This window comes from Molothrus aeneus, chromosome 9 (genome assembly GCF_037042795.1).
Source record: "Molothrus aeneus isolate 106 chromosome 9, BPBGC_Maene_1.0, whole genome shotgun sequence".
NCBI lineage: Eukaryota > Metazoa > Chordata > Aves > Passeriformes > Icteridae > Molothrus > Molothrus aeneus.
Window position 1 is genome coordinate 9,301,159 of NC_089654.1, and position 12,182 is coordinate 9,313,340.

The 12,182-nt window shown below is 48.6% G+C and overlaps 1 protein-coding gene across 1 annotated transcript in view; it reads right to left on the minus strand.

The window, feature by feature from the left end:
- Positions 1–4,724: 4,724 nt before the first annotated feature.
- The window catches only part of MAST2 (microtubule associated serine/threonine kinase 2), a 187,362-nt gene continuing 179,904 nt past the window's right edge, over positions 4,725–12,182 (minus strand). The window contains exons 28-30 of the mRNA XM_066555210.1: positions 11,879–12,015; positions 11,454–11,641; positions 4,725–10,755 (exon numbers count right to left, since the gene is read on the minus strand). Coding sequence (XP_066411307.1) covers positions 8,663–10,755; positions 11,454–11,641; positions 11,879–12,015 — 2,418 coding nt within the window. The 3' untranslated portion in view covers positions 4,725–8,662. The remainder of the gene's footprint in view (positions 10,756–11,453; positions 11,642–11,878; positions 12,016–12,182) is intronic.

The following is a 12,182-nucleotide window of genomic DNA, read 5'->3' on the forward strand; positions in this document are numbered from 1 at the left end:
GTTCTAACAGTGAGAGGGAATGTGGGCAGGGCTGGGGAGCAGCACAGGCTCCCTGTCCCACAGGAGCATCCCCCCCTGCTCTGGGAATGTGCACCCCTGAGCAGCCCCATGGACAAACCCAACAGCACCTGCAGGATTAAGGAGCACCCTCATTAATGCCAGCTCCAGAATTAGCAAACTGGCTCCACCACCCACTCAACTTCTCAAAAGCCAGGAGAGGGTGGGAGGGAGGCAACAGGAGCCAGTTACTTTTAAGATCACTGGTGAGCAATCCAGCAGGAAAGTGGCCTGGGGTGTCACACGAGAGACCTGGGGCCAGAAATATTTAAAATCTTTTTCATTTTACATTTTAATCTTCTCCTTTTCATCTCCAGCAAAACAACCATGGCTGTCAGGGAATGAGAGGATGAGCACAGGAATTGTTTATTGGGGAATGCCACCTTCTGCTGCAGTGACCTGGGAGGGCAGCACCTTTCCCAGAGACCTTCTCCTGCAGGATTAATAGGGGTGCCCAGAGCAAAGCCCAGACTTACTCACAGAGCAGTGAGACCCCATGTCCTTGCTGCCAGCAGCAGGCATGCCTTGGTCATATGCTCTGAGGGAACCCTAAAGAAAACCCTTCAGGATGCTGCCCCACTGTGCTGTTCACAGAGCCCCTCAGAAGCTGTTTTGGGGGAAATCCAGCCTTTTAGGAAAGCAGAAGAGCTACTGACCAGAGAAGAGTTTGCAGCCACGGGGCCCATAGGTTTAGCTCATCCCTTCCTGATGGCACCCAGTGTCCTTGCAAGGGGGCAAACCAGAAAGAATTCTTGGCATGTCTGTATTAGAATAGAAAAACATGCTAAACCAGCAGCTGTGGTGCAACTCCAACTTCCAAGGCCCTGAAGGACCACAGAGCTCAATGAAGCTGTGATGGGTTAAATCCTGCCTGAGCCACTGCCTCGGGTGAGCGCCAGGGAGAGTCAGGGATGCTCCAGATGAGATCCGGGGCAGGAGGGAGCTCTCCCAGCCTGACCCCACCGAGTTCAGCCCCAGCCCCGCACAGAGCAGCTCCCCAGGCAGCACCACGGGAGAGCATCCCACTTCCAGGGGGATTCCCAGCCCAGGGCATCACCGTTCCCGACCCAGGGCATCTCCCCGTCCCCCTCTCGCACAGCTCAGCGCCGGCAGGATCGTGTCCCCGCTTCACCCCTGACCCTCGTCCCTGCGCTGGGACCCCTGTGTGGTGTCACCCTCCCAGCGAGGGTCCGGCTCACGGGGATGCTCCGTGCCCGGGCTCACGGGAGCCGGCGGGGGAGCCCCGTGACGCGGGCACGGCTCGGGGATTAGCGGGCAGACGGACGTGACTGCGAGGCAGTCGCCTGGCGCTAATTAAAGAAGGGATATATTTAGGCACCCGGTTATCCCCTGCATTTCACCTATTTTTAGCTGCCAGTCTGCCAGGCTGGGGTGGCACATGGGAAGGGCACGGACGCCAGGCAGGATGGATCCAGCCCCAGCAGCAAGGAGGTCACAGCCACATGTCCTGGCCAACGCTGAGCCCCTGGGGGGGAGAAACCCTATGTACAAACTGGCTGCAAAGGAAGAGAGAGCATTTCTTTTTCCCCCAGAAAGGCAGGGAAATGGGTTTCAGGAGCATCCCTGCTCAGTCCTTGCCCCAGACCCATCCAGCCTTTGCCACCATCCACACCTCCATATCCAGGAGCTGAAAATGGCCCTTTTTGGAATCATCCAGCAAAAAGCACAGCTGTGCCCAGGGCAGAGGCAGCTCCCTCATTCCCAGAGACACGTCCCTCTGCAGTGGCACTGGCCTGGCAGCAATGCCACTGGTTCCCATACCTTCTTTCTCTCTAATCCTGCCCCTCAGCACAGCCAGAGTGTGTCCTTGGCACATGGCTGAGCACCTCATCCACATGGGCCATCAGCAGGTGTGGAGCTTCCTTGGGTCCTGAGTACCCTGAAAAGAGCAGAGAAACAGCAGGAAGGACAGTGCCCAGCACCCCTGCATCCCTCCTGGGCCAGCACAGCCCATTAGTCCCATTCATTTCCCCCTTTGCTTCATCTCCACAAGCACTCTGGGGTTTTATATTTGGGGGTTTGAGGTTTTTTCCTCCTTTCCAGAGTGAAATATTGATCAGGTCCCTGCTACCCTCCCACCCACCACACCCCCTGGCTGCCCTGCTTCCCTCATGGAGTGGAGGGTGGGGTGTGGGAGAAAATCAAAATAATGGGATAATAAATGACCCAGGGAGTCGAAACCCAGCTGAAAGCCAGGCTGCTCTGGCTGGCCTGGGAGGAGGCTTCCCAGCAGGGAAGGTTTGGTTTGAGGGTATTTTTGGAGCTGAACAGAATCCAGGGGTGGCCAAATTTCTTCTCAGGTGACCCATCAGATAAAGCCTCTCCCAAAACAGTCAGGCTGGGAAGTTTGGCCCATAACTCAACAAATCTGAGATGGAAAAAAAACCCACCCCAATTTCTTTACTTATTTAAATCCTTTGGCTCCAGGAGCAGGTGTCCTGCACCCTCCAGTGTGTGGAGAGTGGCCAGGGCTGTGTGAGGTTGTGAGCTCCCATCACCTGGGCTGCAGCTCGCCCTGGCTCCTTCCCTGCTGCCCATCAGAATTAGGCACCGTTTGAGCAGGTTTACGATAATCATCAAATAACTCGTTCATTGACAGCGTGTCAGGCTGAGGAGACTGACTGAGCCCTCGTTTGCTGATTGCTAATTAGCTTAACATTCCTAATCCCTCATTAGTGACTATGAAGTAAGCTCTGAAATATGAGGTCAGCCCTAATCAGCGTTTAAAATATAAAGCCCACTGGCACATGAGGGAGGCTGGAGAGGGGGTGGCTGCAGGCCAGCCCTGGGTGCTGCCATGGTCACAGGGAATGAGGCTGCACAGAGCAGAGGCAGATGGGGAGAGTTAAACCCTGTGGAGCCCCGGACACCTGCACACCCCCCCAAGCTCAGCCCCTGCACTCGGTGCCCTGGATTCACATGGGAACAGCAATGTGGAGTGCAACACTTGAGGGGCCGCAGGTTCCTCTTGAGTCCTCGGTGCATCCAACAGCAATTCCAGCTGTGGCTTCCATTCTGGGCAGACTGTCTACAGAATCACAGAATATTCTGAGTTGGAAGGGATCCACAAGGACCACGAGTCCAGTTGTTAAGTGAATGGCCCATACAGAGATCAAACCCATCAGCTCCATGCTCTGACCAACAGTGCACCTGTGCAGGATGCTCTGGCTTTCCCCCCAGTTCCCACCTTCAGGATTCCACGTCAGCTGCAGGCAGCCAGGCTGCTGGCAGTGGGACTTTCCCCAGACACCCACCCCCACCCTCTGATCCTGGGGGAAGGAGTCAAATCTCAGCATTGGCAAGCAGGAGCCAAAGTGCACTGGGCTGCCACTTCCAGGCCATCATTTGGGAGGAAAAAATGGCCCTTAGTTGTTGTGGCTCAATCCTCTGGAAGAATAAACTGCTGTGGACTGAGAATTACTTATTCCTGGCTGGGGGAACCTCTACAGGAGGGCTGTGGACGTTAAAATAACCCTAATTAAACTCCAGCTAGTGAGCCTTGAAAAAGGAGAAAAATATTTCTAAAATAACCCTAATTAAATTCCATCTAGTGAGCCTTTAAAAAGGAGAAAAATATCTCTGTTTCCATGAAAATGCAATTTGAAAAGCCCTTGCACCAAAGTCTGCTCATCCAGGGTGCTGCTCTGTGGGTTGCTGGAGATGATGCTCTGGGTTTGGGCTGTGGGGCAGGGCCAGCCCCTGCTGCACGCCTGGAGCGGGGAGCAGGGATCCTTTGCCGTGACACTCAGGGGGTTATTCCAGGGGAGGCACCGCTGTCCCCTCCGGGCCCGCTCGGCGTGGGCGAGCATCTCTCTCTCTCTCATGAGCGCTCGTCAGCGATGACGCCCGGCAGCGGCTGCCGGCAGAGGCTCCGCAAATCTCCCGCGGACGGAGCCGAGCTTCGCCCCCAATTCCCGCTCTGCAGCACGGAGACACGGGATATTTTGAGCATCCTTGGCAGCAGCGAATGAGGATTAGTCCAATCCCCCCAGACGTGAACGTCTCCCCAGCTCTATTTCCAAGGACAGGAATAGCCTTTGAAGGCTTTTCCATGTGGAGGGCACACACCTGCAAATGTTAAAAGCAAATATCTGTTTCTGGAAAGGTATGGGTGGTGCAGCATCAAGGCTGCCTAAATGATGGGTGAAAAAGGGGCCGTGTAGCACCTGCTGGCTCTTGCCCCATGGCTAATCCAAGCCCATGCCAAGCTCCTGCCCTCTGGATTTTATTGTGCATCTAATTCCTGAACCCATCAGACAAGGTGTGCAGTGTGGCCAGTCACATCCTTATCTCGCTCAGCCAAGTTTTACGTCTGACAGGTTTTTACCCCTTTTACCTCTTACATATTTTTACCATCAGGAACCTGCATTAGCAGTGACACAAAACACCATAAACTTACAGGATAGTAAATTCTGGGCTTCAGTTTCAGAGTGGAAAGCTTTGGCTTAGCCACACACCTGGCCTGTGGAGCAGAAAATCCCCAACAGCCTGGCAGAGTTACTCCTGTACCCAGACACTCCACAGGCCATTTTCTGCCCCACCAAGTAACTGGTTGAGCAGGCAGGCTGGGAGTACAGCCACCACCAGAGCTATGAGAAACTGGGGGGAGACCAACCAAGAGACAAACACGAGTTAGGATTTATGTAAAAAAAAAAAATTATTTATTTTGGAGGAGGATTTGAACATCGACATGCAGGTACAACATGAATAAAAATTATTGCACCGCTATTATGTGGCAATTGTTCAAGTTTCTAAAAACACAGAAATTCCACACTTTCTCTTATCTAGCTAAGTGCTGAGTGACACGGCTTGGCAGAGCCCAGCACAGGAGGTGCTCTCACAGCCACCTGGATATGGTAATCGAACACAACGTAAACACACACTTCTGTCAAATCTTCTACTAGAAGTACAGAATTATCCTTCACATCCAGTAAGAGAAAACCAGAGAAAGACTTTATCCTCCCCTCTTCAGAAGAAAAACAAAACAAAACAAACAAAAAAAGAAAATTACTCCAAATCACACCTTAATGCAAGTGTGGCAAACAAACCCACAGGTCACTCCTACCCCTTCCCCCACAAGCGCTCTTTAGTACAGCAGCAGCCAAAGGCCTCCAACATTCAGACCCAGGAGTGGCCAGTACAACGCTAAAGTCTAATATTTACAATAAATATCATCCATTTCTCTTAGTTTGCAACAGTAAGAGACAAAGGGGAAAATAACACTGAGGCACGGGGCAGGGATGCAGGAGCAGAGAGGAGCTGCGGAGGCCGAACCAGCTCAGGCGCTGCCGTCCCAACACGGGCGAGGAGCAGGAGACACATCCAAGCTGACAGAAGGGAAGAGGGAAACAAAGCAGGAAAGCAGCATATTTGGATGGTGACATGCATGGCTCATTCACCAAACACACCTCACCTTGGCCTCCTGATTCGGGATTACCCACGGAGACCAAGGGCTGCACAGGCTGGGGCCTCCCTTGGGCGCTGCAGCTGGGAACACACTCGTGCCCCTCAGACACAGCTTTTCCAACTCCCTGTTCCCTCCCAACACATTTTGCAAGCTTTTTTTTGAGAAGGTGTTTAAGGAATTTATAGCAGAGCAAGGAATAAGTCTTGGTGTATCTACCTGGCTTATTATCAAAACTTAATAGAGAAAGTGTTTTTGCCCAAACCCTTTGTTAAAGTGCGCCATGTAAATTTGACAGCAGGTAGAACAGGGATGATGGGGCACCTGGCACACTGAGGGAAACTGCAGGACTGAGCAAGAGCAGGGGATACAGGGCTTCACTAGAATGCTTTCCTGGCAACATTGTTCGGCTTTGGCTTCCAAAAACCCACGGATTTTTAATTGCACTGACCACTCTCTGTACCGTAGCTACAAAAGAGGCAACAAAACACGTACCTCACCTTTTCTTTGGCCAACACAGGCAAAAGCAGCAAAAGCTGTGACATAGCAAGGTTTTCACTCCTCCTTTTATGCCTAGGAAAGGATAATTCTGCAATTCAGCATGGGAAGCAGTGGCTGCAAAGGGAGGGAGTCAGCAGCTTAAAGCTGGTACCGTCACAGGGTCCCACCCCTGCCCGTGGGGATGAACCAGGTTACCCAGCCTGGCTCACACCCCATGCTCACCTACGAGCAGTGGTCAGTCTTCTCCTCAGGTTTTTTAAACACAGAAGGAAAAGGGGGACCTGCCACCCAGGGAACAGCCAGGTCAGACCACATCCTCACACAACTCCTTAATTTACACAGACACTTCCATTTCACCAAGGTCAGGTGCTCTCAGGAGATCAGCTTGTCAAGGAGGCTTGTCTTTGTAATTACCACAGACTCAGGATGCCAAATCCACTTTTCACTATTCCTGTCCATGCCATAATATCCTGCGCTGTTTCTCAACAGTTTTTTAGCAGATCAACCCATCAGGGAGAAAACCAGCCAGGCAAGTGCCAGATCCTGCCAAGTCTGTTCCTTACTTGCTACTGCTCTAAATCAGCACTGAACGACACTCACCACCAAGAGCACTTGGAGAGGTTGGAGACACCCAGGACCCTGACAAGGCAGTGGAAATACTGTGGTTTGTAATTGCAAACCAAGTGTATACGAGCAGCCTATGAATTCCAGGGAAAAGAGCAGAGAGACAGCACAGCAGGCTCTGCTCTCAGTACCACCACAACCAGGTTTATTAAGGTGTTACCTGGGAGCGCTGAGGCTTTGGTTAGTGTAGTAGCAACACCATACATGTTCACACTGACACACAGAGTAAACACTCATTTAAACATGTTTAAAAAAAAAAAAAAAAGCTCAAACCAAACCAAACCTTGGTCCAGAAATAAAATCCAAGCAGCCAAAATCAAGTATATAATGGGGAGAATCAACTGCTACACAGAAAGAAACAGGGTGAGATTCCAGAGGTTTTTTTTGAGCTGTGGTTTGTACCAAAATCAGATTGAAAGAGACAGAGAAAATATATTCCTATATAATAAAGATATTTGCATTCAGGGGAAGCGAATCAAAACTTCAAGTTCAGAGAAAGCCAAGACAGTGAAGGAAGCAGCAGTGTAAGGAAATCAGACCAACAGAGATGGGTTTTAGCCTGGAATACTGTTGCACAGACATTCTGCTTCTAACAGAGTAAGCCAGTGAGATCTGCAGGGAGATCCACTCAGACAAGACTAGGATACAAGCTGAACACAATCTGGGACAAATGATGGGAGTGTTCATTGAGAGGAACTTTTAATTGGATGAAGAAATGGCTTACAGTGCTACAGGTATCACCACTCAACACATTTATTGGTGCATTATTATTGGTCTAATCCTCAGCAGGGAGCACTGTCACCCAGAGTCGGTCACACTTAGAGCAAAGCGATGTCTAAACCTAGGAGTAAAGAGTAAGATTTTAATGCAAAGTGACCTCAGCAGTGGAAATGATCTAGCTATTAAAGCTGAAATCTGAAAATATCACATGTGTTTTAAAGTCTGCTTGCAGCTTGACCACAGAACTCGAGGAGTCTGAACTCTTCATAGGTTTGTTTTTAAAACAGGCAGATTCAGAAAACTCAGCAAGTTTCCCAAGCCCCAGTTCAGAAATGTTAAGGGACACCTTAAAATCCCTACCTATTTAGACTCACCAAGAGATGGAAAAGTCTCCAAAGGTCGTTTTTCATTGAGATAACTTTGCCAGACACCGGAGAATATGCAACTACAAATTTTTCTACTTTAAAACCAACCTACAGGCACCCCTTTCCTGGGGCCACTTACTCTGAGGCAGGGCAAGTTATGAATTGAAGCCAGAGAAAGGAAGATAAAACATCACTAAAATTTTAAAAACAGAAGGAAAAGTTGCCATGTGTCCCATAGAGATAAGTAAAAACAATCCCCCCAAAAGCCAGCTTATGGATTGGAGATTTCTCTTTCTGATAATTCCATTGAAAAATACTCCTACTTGTTTCAAAGAGAAGACAGGGATCTCTCTCTGTCCAGTCTCTCCAGCCAAGTCCTTTGTCTCCACGTCCTCTAAGGACACAGGACTGTGAAGACACATGGTGACAAAGAGGTTTTACTTGCACCAAAGAGGGTGTGCAGTTTCAGAATAACTTGCAGACAAGAGGGTAGGCTCTTGTTCTTGTCAAGGGACATCAGATTGTAAAACTGGAGCAAAAACTTGACATTTGTGAATTTCAATGGAATTTCAAAGAGAATGCTGAAAAGCAGAAATTTAAAAACAAGCTGCCTTTTTTTGCACACAGAATTTTTGGGATCTCAAATAAATGCAGAATTAGAGGGAAGAGCACATCAGGCCCTAAACTCAGGCAAAATAAAAGGTGTGGAAGGGAAAAAAATGAAACCAAAGTGTTTCTTAAGCCCTGCTTTAAAGATACCCTGTTCTAAAGAGACCTCAAACAGCAAGCACTACTGTGTACAAAAATAGAATAGCAAGGATGAAAAAACACAAAAAACAGTATGAAAAAAACCCTCCCAAAAATAGATGTACACAAGTTCTATTTTATATTAGTGTATATTACAAAATTCAAACATGCAGTCTCTATTTTGAATGTAGAACGCTCCAGTCCATGAGTACCAGCGATGCTGCTATGTTTTCTTTACAGCATCATCATGTGACAGGGGAAAGTCTTGTATTTTTAACTGATTTCCAACCTCTTTGCTTTTTGCTTGTGCCAGAGTCCCTTCTTTACAGGGCCTCGTGCTGCCATCTGGCAGAGGAGATGCTCTCAGAGCTGCTGGTCCAAGAGCATGAGACAGCTCTTTTGACGGAGTGATTTTGCAGCTCCCTGCCAACGCCTCAGATGCTTTAGCACTGCAAAAAAGTGCCTCCTTCTTGATCACCACAGGACATGTTGCCTCCTTTTTGGCCCCCATGGGACACACTGCCTCCCAGGGCTTTGCTGGATGTAAGGACTCTGCACAGGACCCACTTGTCGTGGTCAGACTATCTGTGCTAGAGGGTTTGGCTTTCTCTTGACATTCTCCTACTTGTGAAATTTCCTGCCTTTTTTGTTTCAAATCTCTCTCCTCTTTAGAGGAGGCGCCCAAATCCTTTTTCGTTTCCACCTCTCCAGACCCAGACATGCTGAGCTTCAAAGGGCCCAACACGCTCTGGGCCAGGGGCACCAACTGGGACACGGAGATGGCACTGGGGATGAGGAGTGGGGAGGACTGGTGGGGTCCTGCTGGGCTGGTTTTGCTGGAGGCTAAAGCACCCTCTGCCTGGGATGAGCTGGGCTGCTGCTTGTCAGGGCTAGGACTTCTTTGGGAAGTTTCACTGGCGCTCCCAGGAGACAGAAATGAGGAGCTGTGCTGTTCCACAGGCTGAGGCGTCTCCTCGCGACCCTTCTCGCCGCGGTCTGGGGGGCTCACCGCGACAGGAGTGCTCGTGTTTGCTGGGCACCATGAGGAAAGTGCCAGCAGAGGTTTGGAATCCTGTTTTTTCTGACTGCTTTCTGTTAGCACAGGCTCTTTTAAGTCAAGTTTACCACAGGAGGCCCCAGAAGAATCACCTTCTTCAAGTTCCAGGAGTTTGATAGATGGGCACTGCATATGTTCGGTGAGATCTACTGGTTTTTGAGTACCTGGAGTTCTCCCAAGATCTTTGATTGCTTCAGAAGACCTGTCTTTTGGACCAAAACACTCCAAAGTTTTGTTTTCTGGCAATTTATGCTCCTTTGCAGTTGTTTCTGATTTTAGGGATGGCTTTTCTGAATTAGCTAGTTTTTCTGGAGCAGTTCTTGAGGGGAGCTCTGGTGGGGAGGGGTGCACACTGATTTGCAGAGGCTCTGAAACAGGCTTTGCTTGTTGAGTATTTCCCTTCTGCAAATCTTCTGTACCTTTTGGATCTTCAGGTAGAAAGGCATCGTCTTCAATACTATCTTTGCTTTCCAATTTAGATGAAAACTTATTGTCCTCATTAAAAGAATCCGAGCCTTGGTCTCCACTGCCACGGGGCTTGTCCACCCTTCTCCCATCCTGACTATCTTCTGAACCATCATCTGTTTCATCCTCAGAAGAATCTACTTCCCTGATGGCCTCCTGCTTTTGCAGGGACTCCCTCCTCTCCACCCTGTCCTGCCGGATGGCACCCAGCTTCCGTGAGCCCGGCTTCTGCAGCATCCCTTTTTCCGCCAGCCCGAGTTTGCCGCCCGTCGTTTCATTGGCAGATTCCTGCAGGCTCTGGAGGCTGGGATCCCGCTGCAACATCTCCTTCTTGAACTCAGAGTGGGAGATATCCAAGCTATGCTTCCTTGAGGAGCCCAGCTTCTTCTCAGAGGAGGACAGAGAGGCAGCCAGTTTCTCGGCCGACTGCACTCTCTTCAGCAAAGGAGACCGAGGGGGCTCGGCACTTTTGGGGCGAGAAATTTGTCTCACCAGTGGTGGAGAGGAGTGTAGTTTTACTGGGAAAGACTGGATGATACTGGAGCTGCCAATTGAGTGTCCTGGCAAAGGAGATGGGGAGCGCTGCGGTGACGTGGACTGTGGGGTTGGTGATGGAGTGTGAGCCAGCGGGGACAGAGGGATGTTTCCTGCAGATTTACGCCTTGGAGATCTGTACTGCCTCTGGAGCTTTGGTGCTAGGCCATGCAGGGAGCTGGGTCGGATGTGTCCAGAGCTGGCTGGAGAATTGGGAACACTGGAACTGGGAGAGCTGCTCTGAGAAGAATTGCCACCAACTTAAAAAAAAAAAAAAGGCAAAAAGAACAAAGAAAAAAATACCAAGAAGATTAATACATATTTGGCCATTAAAACAAGTTATTGAAAATAAGTCAAGACACAATGCTATGTTACTCCAAAGCACAGCAGTGATGTTGAAGGCAACATTGCCAGGCTTCTGATGGAAATTCACATCATTAGCACCCAACACAAGAGCACAGTAAGAAACACTCAGCTATGAGAACACTTTTCTGGAAAAAAAACCCCTTTGATCAGACAAACCACGTGTTTCATTGCTATTCTCTAGATGCAAATCTCTTTATTCCAGCAGCTGATTCAATTTTCAAATATGGCTTTGCCACACTGTTTTGATTTCTTTTCTCTGAACACAGAAAATGTGTCAAACTGCTACGAAAAGATTGCAACTTATAACACACATTTTCATCAAAGTGGAAGGATGCTGTAGTACAGCAAGTGCATTCTTAAAAGGATGTATGGATTTTCATTTTTAAATGAATCAATGAACAAGAACACATCCATCTTTAAGGTAATCGACATCACTGCTGTCATTTGCTTCACAGAGAGACCTGCTACCTGCTGCTGTGTATTTTATTTCCAAAATTAATCAATCAGCAAAAGTCTCCTCCAGTATTTTCTTTTCTTGTTTGACTGGATTTTTTGGCTTAGTTTTGTTTTGTTTCATGTCTCTTTTTTTTACCTGAGTGTACAGACTCTGGAGTGGATCTGTAGCTCTGGGTTGGTGACCGAGGAGACAGGTTGTGAGTTGGAGAGCCAGGCACACTTTCTCCAGATGACAGGGACCGGTTCAGGGACGATAAACTCCGGCTGGTGTGAAGCAGTGATGCTTGTTTAGTGATCTTCCTCAACAGAGAACTCTTCTTCTTACTGGGGAAGAGCATTCAAAAGGTGTGTACAAGCACAAATGATTTATTTACCTTTACTAGCATATTTCAGTCAATTTTGTGTCACAGTAAAAGAGAAAAAAAAACGAAGAAAGGAAGAACTAAAGGACCTACCTGCTGATATATATTATCTGCAAATGGATTTGACAAGATCTCTCAAAGGATCTTTTACATTATCTTGGTTACCCTTTAATTTTAACAGAGAAACATAAAAACAAACCTTTCCTGACCATCCTTTGTTTTACTCTTCTTGTTCCTACGAGCCATCTTGGATTTGTAGCTGGCTTTTCGAGCTGGACCAACTTTGATGGATGTGTTCTCAAATGGTGTGGTGGAGATGGACACTTTATTTCCACTCTGTCAGACACAAGACAAAGAGACATTGCTTAAAACATGGTTATTTGAAGGAGATCTGCAGGCAAAGCAGGTAGGCTGCTAGTTTATTGCTGCCTGCCATTTTGTAATCCTTTGTCAAACTCCATTTTTCCCCTCAACATTTCCACCTATCATTTATTAAGGAATTG